Source organism: Hibiscus syriacus, unplaced genomic scaffold, assembly GCF_006381635.1.
Source record: "Hibiscus syriacus cultivar Baekdansim isolate YM2019G1 unplaced genomic scaffold, ASM638163v2 tig00116946_pilon, whole genome shotgun sequence".
In the NCBI taxonomy this organism is placed as follows: Eukaryota; Viridiplantae; Streptophyta; class Magnoliopsida; order Malvales; family Malvaceae; genus Hibiscus; species Hibiscus syriacus.
In genome coordinates this window covers 567,514-576,750 of record NW_024063481.1, presented here as the reverse complement: position 1 = coordinate 576,750, position 9,237 = coordinate 567,514, and the positions used below count along the sequence as shown (strand labels likewise).

General features: G+C 33.5%; 1 protein-coding gene across 1 annotated transcript; it reads left to right on the top strand.

The window, feature by feature from the left end:
- The first annotated feature begins 220 nt into the window (after positions 1-220).
- Positions 221-8,764, top strand: LOC120188510. Its single transcript, XM_039191915.1, has 2 exons — positions 221-1,028; positions 8,754-8,764. Coding segments are annotated over exons 1-2 (693 nt in total). The 5' UTR covers positions 221-336; the 3' UTR covers positions 8,755-8,764.
- Positions 8,765-9,237: the final 473 nt, after the last annotated feature.

The window sequence follows — 9,237 nt, the reverse complement described above, 5'->3', positions numbered from 1 at the left end:
GCCATTTTGTCGTCTTTCATGCAATAACTTTGCAGTTTAAATTTGGCCCAACGGTTTGTGCATGTATCGTTTATTGTCTTGCAGTTTACAAGTGCAATAGAATACAAAGATTCTCACCGGAATTGGTTCCAGTTCAAGGCAAGATGTGCTGTATACTTACTCTGATAATACTAAAGCTCACCATTTTGTGAACAGAAGAGAATGCAGAAACAAAGACATAAAACCAGTCTTCTCTTGTGAACATTTCTGTTCTGATGCTCAGACTCTGCCCATTTTTGGAGAAAGTGACTGCCCCAATTCTATGGTAAAAGTCTCGAATAACATAAGAAAACTAAAATGGAGAGGCACATACAGAGAGTCCTAAACAAAGTATCATTCATATCAACCGTTATAGCAACACTTATTCTCCTTTCGCTCCTACTCCATGTCCCAGAAACATGTATCCCAGCTAAAGCTCCGAAAAAGCCTCAGCTTAGATTCCCCAAATCCACCTGCGACTTCTCTGCCCGCTACTACCTCCCTCTTCACAAGAAGAATGATCGCCTCTGGTCTTCTAAATCTTGGATAACCAAGGTTTCTTCCTACACTCGATTCTTCACCCAACTGTACCAAATGGGTGTCCTAAACAACCACTCCAAAGTGCTGTGTGCCTCAGCTGGGGCTGGTCATGAGATCATGGCTCTAACCAAAATGGGCGTAGAGGATGTCACAGGTGTTGAACTGGTAGAGTCGTTGCCTCTGGTTAGCCGGGCCGATCCCCATAATCTTCCTTTCTTCGATGGGGCGTTCGATGTCGTATTTACCGGTCATTTGGAAGAGGCATTGTATCCGTTGCTGTGTGCAGGGGAGATGGAGAGGACTGTGAGAAAAGGTGGAGTGATAGTGGTGGCTGTGGAGGAGTGTAATGAGAAGGAAGTGAAGGACATACTTAGGTTGTTTAGGAGGTCCAGGCTTCTTAACCATTCTCATGTTACCTTCAAGGGAAGGAGAATCACCAGGATTGTAATGAAGAATAAGGCTTCTACTTAGTTTTGTTGTGCTGTTGTTGAATTTATGCGGTTTCATATTTCAGAATGAAAAAAAAAGTATTTTAATTTTTTTGTCATTTTGGCTTTCATAACTTGACTTATTGCCCATCTATCTATTCTTGTGTTTTTGTTTCGGTTACTCAATTAAGTTTTTAAATTATATCTAACATTTGTTTATGTTTTAACACCACCATTAAGCTTTATCGCTGGCTTAACGAAAATTGTGATGTAAAATGGTATAATAATAGCTTTAGACCTCAAAATTTATACATTATATCAAATTATTCATAATTCAAAATAAAGAAATAAATAAATATCTAATATTTAAATTTAATAATTTATTAATAATTCACTAACAATTTAATAATGCAATAATCATTTGAAATAATTTAATAATAATTCATTAAATTATTAATGTTATTTTATTGCTAAAGTAATCTTACGGTGGTTCGAACGTGTTGAATCTTCTTAAATTCGTCGTTTTATCTAGGTATGACCGAAATCCATAAATCTGATTTGCGTTTATATCAAGATCATGGTTGGATTCAGGAGTCGGTTACATGTGAAAAAAATTGAAGCACTCAACTTCACCTAAATGTTGATACCTTAAAAGCACGAACCACACCCTCACACTTGTCACCCAAGATGCCTCCTACGTTGAAAGGTTTACGAGCGACTATATAATGATCAACCCTGGACAAACCATGGATGTTTTGCTCATTGCCAACCAAAACGTCGGCCAATATTACATGGCTACTGGGCTTTTCTACGATGGCGCTCTTCCGCCTGTCGACTTAATCACCACCGGCGTTTTACAGTACACCAACGGTGAGGGCACTGGATTGAATTCTTCCTCGATAACGCTGACGGAAGAAACCGATAGGAATGCTACGAATAATTTCATCAGTCGAATTAGGAACACGAATGCCACTCAAAATCTGCCATTGAATGTGAAAATTTGAAGCAATTAATAATTTAAGTCGAATCATTAACTAATTTCAAGTCATGGACTAGAATGAATTAATTAAGAAACTTAAGCTAAATTTATTAACTAATTTCAAATTATGGATAATACTGAATCCAATTAGGAAGTAAGGCTAAGTTTATAGACCAATTTTAAATTCAAGGACCTAATCGAACAAGTTCCAGAACTACAAGGCTAGAAAGCAATAAAAATTTGGTTATCGTGTTTGCAACTCTATTACCCTCACACAGAACATATGAAATCTAAAGTTGCCAATTGCGAGAGATCATTTCAATCAAATGTGAAATCATATGAGAGAATCCTTCCATGGCTACACCTTACCAGAAAAGAGCATACATCTTCCACCACAATTCTTTGCAAGTCTAACTCTCCATCTACGTAAAATGGTCCAAACATAAATTTGTTTTTTGATGACCTTATCAGAAATTTTTACCATATTAATTTCTACTCTACCTTCCCCGAGTTCATTCTTAAGGGAACCTATTTCATTTATAGCATTTCGTTCCTTTGAGTACTTAAGTTCTTAATCCTTTTATAAAATAAAATTTTCTTTTAATTTCGAATACTTCTAAATTAATATGATAAAATTTTTCAATGGAAAAAAACTCATTTTAATTTGGAGTAATTTATTAATATCTCAATTTTAGGAACCATTATTTTGAATAATTTTTTAATTTAATCTTTTAACCAATATTAACCTAAATTTTAAAATCTTCTTAGACTCTAAAATTATTTTTCAAAATATTAAGTAAATTTGAACCGATTATCTGATAATCTATCCAATTGTACTAACCTGATTTTCTGGCGGAATTCTATTAATTTTAAGTCGATATCCGAATAGAATTGTGTTTATAACATCTTACTTCAAGGTGATTTGGTTGAAGAAGTGTATATGCAGTTGTCTCAGAGATTCTACAGCTAGAGGAGACTAAAGTGTGTAGACAGCAGAAGCCCATTTACGGTGTCAAACAAGCTTTTCGACAGTGAAAATTGAAACTTACTGTAGTTTTGCTAAAATCCGAGTATCATCAAAGTAAGTATAATTATTCAATGTTTACTGAAAGATATGATGACAAATTAGTAGTGATATTAATATATGTTGATGACTTGTTAATCACCGGAAGTGATGAAGGGTTGATTGATGAATTGAAGATGTTAAAGGAAAATTTTAAGATGAAGAATTTGGGGGTTCTAAGGTACTTCCTTAGATTTGAGGTGATGATATTGAAGGAAGAAATATTAATCAATCAAAGGCTAAGGTAAATTTTTCTTTTCCTCTTGACTTGGAGCTTTCCCTCACTTCTTCCACTAATTAAGGATAAGGTAAATGAGTTATTAACTCATCTAGGAGCTTGGATTGAAGTTAAAGACACTTCTTAAAACTTAAATCTCCTAAAAACAAGCTAAAGACACTTGGGGTTCTTAAACCCCTCCAGAACCCATTTCATGAAACTATAATCAAAACTTGAGTTTAAAGGCTTGAATGTAAGCTTAGTATGAGTAGATTTCAAAACTTACCTTGGAAATACTGAACAAGGCTTGCAAACTACAAAGTTTTTATCATTGATAGGTTTTGGTGAAACGAAGGCAAATGAAGGAGAATGGAAGAAGACAAACTATTGTATGCGGAAGAAGAGGAAATAAAACAGACGTGAGATCATCAACAATTAAGAGATTTCAGCTTTTGAAATTTTAAATGGTATAATTTCTCTTTTATTCATTCATTTTTTATTATATTATTAAAAATGCCCTCTTTGATGCCAAATGGCCCCAACCCATGCCCAACTCAACTCTAAATAGACCAAGCTCTCCTACAATGGGCTCGACTAAACCATATTGTGTTAACCCGAAACTTCTAACCTGAGATTTGGGGTGTTACAACTCTCTCTTTATAATAAGAAATTTATTCCTTGACATTTTACTTGAATAGAAAAGATGTGGATACTAGAGTTGTATTTCCTCATCAGTCTCTCAAGTTGCTTTCTCGATTTTGTGGTTCTTTCACAAAACCTTTACTAGGGGAATCTTCTTGTTCTTTAGTTCATTCTCATCCCTTGATAAGATTCTTATCGAATCTTCTTAATTGGTTATGTTTAAGATCACCTCTATCTATTCTAGCGGTAAGATGTGAGAATGGTCAGAATGATACCTCCTAAGAATGAACATGTGGAACACGTTGCGGATATGCTCCAATTCTAGGGGTAAAGCTAATAAGTACACTACGTGTCCAACCCTCTTGAGTATCTCACACGGACCTATGAAGCATGGGGTTAACTTTGCTTTGCAGCCAAACTAAAATACCTTCTTCCACGGGAATACCTTAAGGAAGACTTTGCCTCCCACTACAAAATCGATATCCTTACACTTCAAGTCCGCATACGACCTCTTCTTGTCATAAGCTTTTTTCAATCGAATCTGAATTAATCGAACCTTTTCATCAATTTCTCTGATCAAATTCAGGCCCATTAACTTCCCTTCACTGAGTTATGTCCAACACAGTGAAGTTTTACACTTGCGTCCTACAAGCCTTGTACGAGCCTAATAATTGTTATTATATGTGAACTTCACTAGTTGTATATGGTCCTCCCAACTACTCTCAAGGTCCATGATGGTATACCTAAACATGTCCTCTAAGGTTTAAATAACACGCTCGGATTTTCATTCTATTTTAGGATAGAAAGTAGTGCTAAAGTGAAGCTTTGTACCTAAAGACTCGTGAAAGGCTTTCAAAATTGGGAATTGAATCAAGGGTCACTATCTAAAATGATCGAAGTTAGGACCCATGCAACCTTACTATTTCATGGATGTAGAGATGTGATGATCGTTCCAACGTATAATCCATCCTAATTGGGAGGAAATGAGCTGATATGGTCAAACAAAGCACTACTACCCAAATCACATTGTGCCTCATTTTAGTCATCAACAACCCGATCACGAAGTCCATAGTCACCCTCTCCCATTTCCATTGCGGTATCTGAATTGGCTGAACTAACCCTGATTGTTGAGTTAATCAGACAAGGAAAATGTCCAAGAGGGGGTGAATTGGCAATAATTTTTTTTATTGGAAGCTTAAGAAAGAAATAAGAAAATGACACAAAGGATTTAAAGTGGTACATCTTCCTTAATTAAGTCTATATCCACAATCTTAGCTTCCTAACTAAGGATTTCAAAAAATTCACTAATTTATTCTAACCTTTTAGGACAAGGTGTAACCTTTCATAACACTAAGACTTATACCCCAAAGTCTTGAATGTTCAACCCTTCCCAAGAAGTAAAAATGAGAAACTTTTGAATATCCTCACAAAGATAAATTGTTTGCAAATTGAGGCTCTCTCACACACCCAAGAACACTAGAATAAAATTAACAATGAACATAATAAAGTTCAAATGAAAGAAAGACACAATGGAATACAAATTTGGCTTTAATTGCTTTTTGATTGTTGGAATAACTTTCTTATCTCTTCTTGGTTGTTTGAATACCCCTTTTATATGCCCTCATTGATTTTTAACCATTTGTGGTTGTTGGAGGGAGCTTTTAGTCATTTGAAGCATTAAATTCACGCATTTAATGTAAATCTGCATAGAGGTTTCGAAACTCATCTTTAAAAAAATTTGACCGTTGAACATGATAAGAAGGGTTTCAAAACTAGGCTAAAAAACTTTTAAAATTAGCCTTGTTTCATATTGCAAAAATATTTTAAGACTTCATAAATTTCAAAAATATTTTTAAATTTATGTTTGACATTTTGATCCTTAAAAATTATTTTTAAAAACTTAAGGACTCTTGAATCGAATAAAATATTAATTTTACAAAATATTCAATTTAGTCCTTTGTTATATCAAAATCATTTAATTACACTTATCAATCTCCCCCTTATTGATATAACAAATCCATTTTGTAAAACTTTGTCAAAAATAAATTTTAAAAATGTCAAAATTTTTTACGAGTAAGATTTTTCATTTTTCTCCCCCTTTGAAAAAGAATTTAAGAGTATATGATGAAAAGCATGAAATGAAAAATTTGACAAAACAAATTTTGACTAGAATTTTCTCACTTTTTCTAGAACAAAATCATTTAGCTACAAGAGAGAAGAGGAATATCCAAAATAGTGTCAATCATAAAAGAAAATATTCATCATAAAATATAAAAGCATACTAAAAAATCAAATAAACTATGCAAATGATCAATCCTCAATATCCGAATGAGAAGAGGAATATGGACCTGAATGAGGAAACGAGCCCAAAAAGCGATCCTCCAAAGCATCGATACGAGCTCCCATAAATCAAAATGGCTATCGATATGGTGAAGAACCTCATCAAAATGAGTGGTCATGTAGTCATAAAGAGAATCTAAGGTGACGGGAGGTTGAGGAGGAACGACATCAGTGGGTGCATCGACTCCATGAGCAGCGGGATCATCAACCAGAGGAGCGCCATTACAATTTCTTACCCAATTTCCATTTTCAAATTTAAACTCCATTTTCTTAACTGAGATATAATCAAGCTTGCTCGAAAGGGGCACGAGAGGATCAAAAGAGGTATTAATGGAATAGGTACGAAATATGTGACTCAAGACTTAAGTGTAAGGCAATGAGACGATATAATTTGGTCATTTGGTTATAGTGTTCACTAAGTCAAAGAAGATAATTTTGGCAATGTTCAGACATTCCTTGATGCGAAAGTGGTGAAGCCACCAATAGTCTAAATGGCGCATACGAGTGGTATGACCACATGAAAGGCAAAGGAAACAAGTGATGGAAAGCTGCAAAAAGCGTTTCTCAAAGGAAGAAAGGTGGGATTATCATTATGAACATCTTCAAAGGGCACAAAGTATTCCTCATGAAAAAGGGCCATAAAAAAGAATTCCTAAATAAGTTTTACACCCATAAGAAAATACTAAATGAAAAAAATCCTATCCGAAGGAATTTTCCTACGAAATGTGGCATTACAAAAAAATGCTCGATCATGTTAAGTATGAATTGAATGTGCAATCGAGATAAGTGGAATCCAATTCCAATCAAGAATGGTACAATAAAAAATCAATTCATATTCACCCGAGCTAAGAAAATTGAAATCAAAATTACGTTCGTGATGAATAGGACGAGTGATATAGTGATCAAGGTAATAGGAAAGAGCTTCGAGATTATGAAAGCATAAGCTTTCAAAAGTTGGAGGAGTAGAAGTTTGACCAGTCCTAGAACATTTAGTAGGAAGTTTAGGTGCCATTAGAAGAGAGGAAAACAAGTGTTTTAAAAAGAAATTTCGTTTGTGATTTTCTACGAAGACTTGGTGGACGAGGCTGAATTTTGGTTTTCTAATGAAAATGGATAGATGGGTAAACCTCCTGCATAAAAAACACGTATATATGATTCTAAATATCAACCCAATTTCAATAAATATAATCAATTTTTGAACAAATTTTAAAAAAATAAAAATCCTAACTAAGACAATTTTTCAAAATTTCTTTAAAAAACATGAAATTAAACAAGTTCTATATGTTTTGAAAGTAATTAAATATCAAATCTAGCATAAAATATGAAGAATAATCGTGTAAAATTTGATTTTTTTGAGAGAAAAAAGGAAAGGTTTAGGTTTTAAAGAAATTACTGTGAAAAGAACGAAAGAGGAAGCAAATAGGTGAGTGGAGACAACCAGAGTGAGCGACGATTGCAGGAGGTCAATGCGGGTCTCCTTGGTGTGATGGATGAATGATTGGGTTAAGGGCTTTTGCCTTTTTGTGATTTTTCAAATGATGAGAATAAAAAATGAAGAAGTGTGGAGTTTGGGATTTAAAGCACAAAACCCTTGAATTTTTAAAGGGGTTTTGAAACCTATTATAGGAGGTTTCAAAACCTTAAGCCTGAGAAAAGAACACTACTCGACTGGTTTCCAAACCTCAAAGAGAATTTTCAAAACCATAAGCCTCAAAAACCATTTTGCCCTATTGGTTTAAAAACCTCTACTCTTGAAAAATAAAAACAACTAATTTTGAGCAAGAAAATCAATTTTGAGCAAGAAAATCATCCGGAACAATAACCAATCATGCATGATGATTATAGGGACTTTAGAATCATGCTAAAATATCATTAAGGATGTATGACATGAATTCAAGAAAATTTTCTAAAGATATTATTATGAAATTTTTTATTTTGGCATACTTAATCAATTTGAGATGTTCAAACTTAGTCCAAAAATGATGAAATGACATGCATATCTCCCCCTCAATTTTTGCATTAGATAACCATATAGAATCACTCAAGCATATATAAAAACCAATTTTAAGCCAAAAATTCATTCAGAAGCATAAAAATTCAAAATTTTTGACTAAGGCCTAGGGAATGCTTGAAACTCTTAACTTTATCCTAAGTGTCCAAAATATTTCCTTATCTAAGGGCTTGGTAAAAATATCATCTATTTGATGAAAATTATTAACATATTCTAGAACTACATCTTTCTTAAGGACATAATGTCTAATGAAATGATGTCTAATTTCAATGTGTTTAGTTTAGAGTGTCGGATGGGATTCTTAGTGAGAAAAATTGCACTAATATAGTCACACTTGATTGGAATGGTACCAACATCAATTCCATAGTCTAAAAGTTGTTGTTTCATCCATAAAACTTATGAACAACAACTACCAGGCGAAATGTATTCTGCCTCGATGGTTGATAATGTAAAACTATTTTGTTTATTAGAAAACCATGAAATTAACATATTTCTTAGGAATTGACATGTACCAGAGGTGTTTTTTCTATCCAAATTGCAACCTCAAATATCCGCATCCGAGAAAGCATGCAAGCTAAAGTTTGACTCTCTATGATATTAAAGTCCTAAACTAGGAGTTTCTCTAAGATATCTAAAGATTCTCTTAATGATATGTAAATGAGATTCCTTATAACAAGATTGATATCTAGCACACAAGTAAACACTAAACATAATATATGGTCTACTTGCAGTAAGATAAAGAAAAGAATCAATCATGGAATCTGTAATTTAACATCTACACATTTATCTTCCTCATCTTTGTCAAGCTTTGTTGAAGTGCTCATGGGAGTGGCTTGAGGTTTGACATTCTCCAAGCTAGTGGTAGAGTTAAAAAATTTATTTTTAGGTGTCAAATTTAAAATAAATTATTTTGAGGTGTAACAAACAATTTATTTTGGGGTGTCAAATTTAATATATATATATATATATATTGAAAATTTAAATTTATAAAGATTTTTT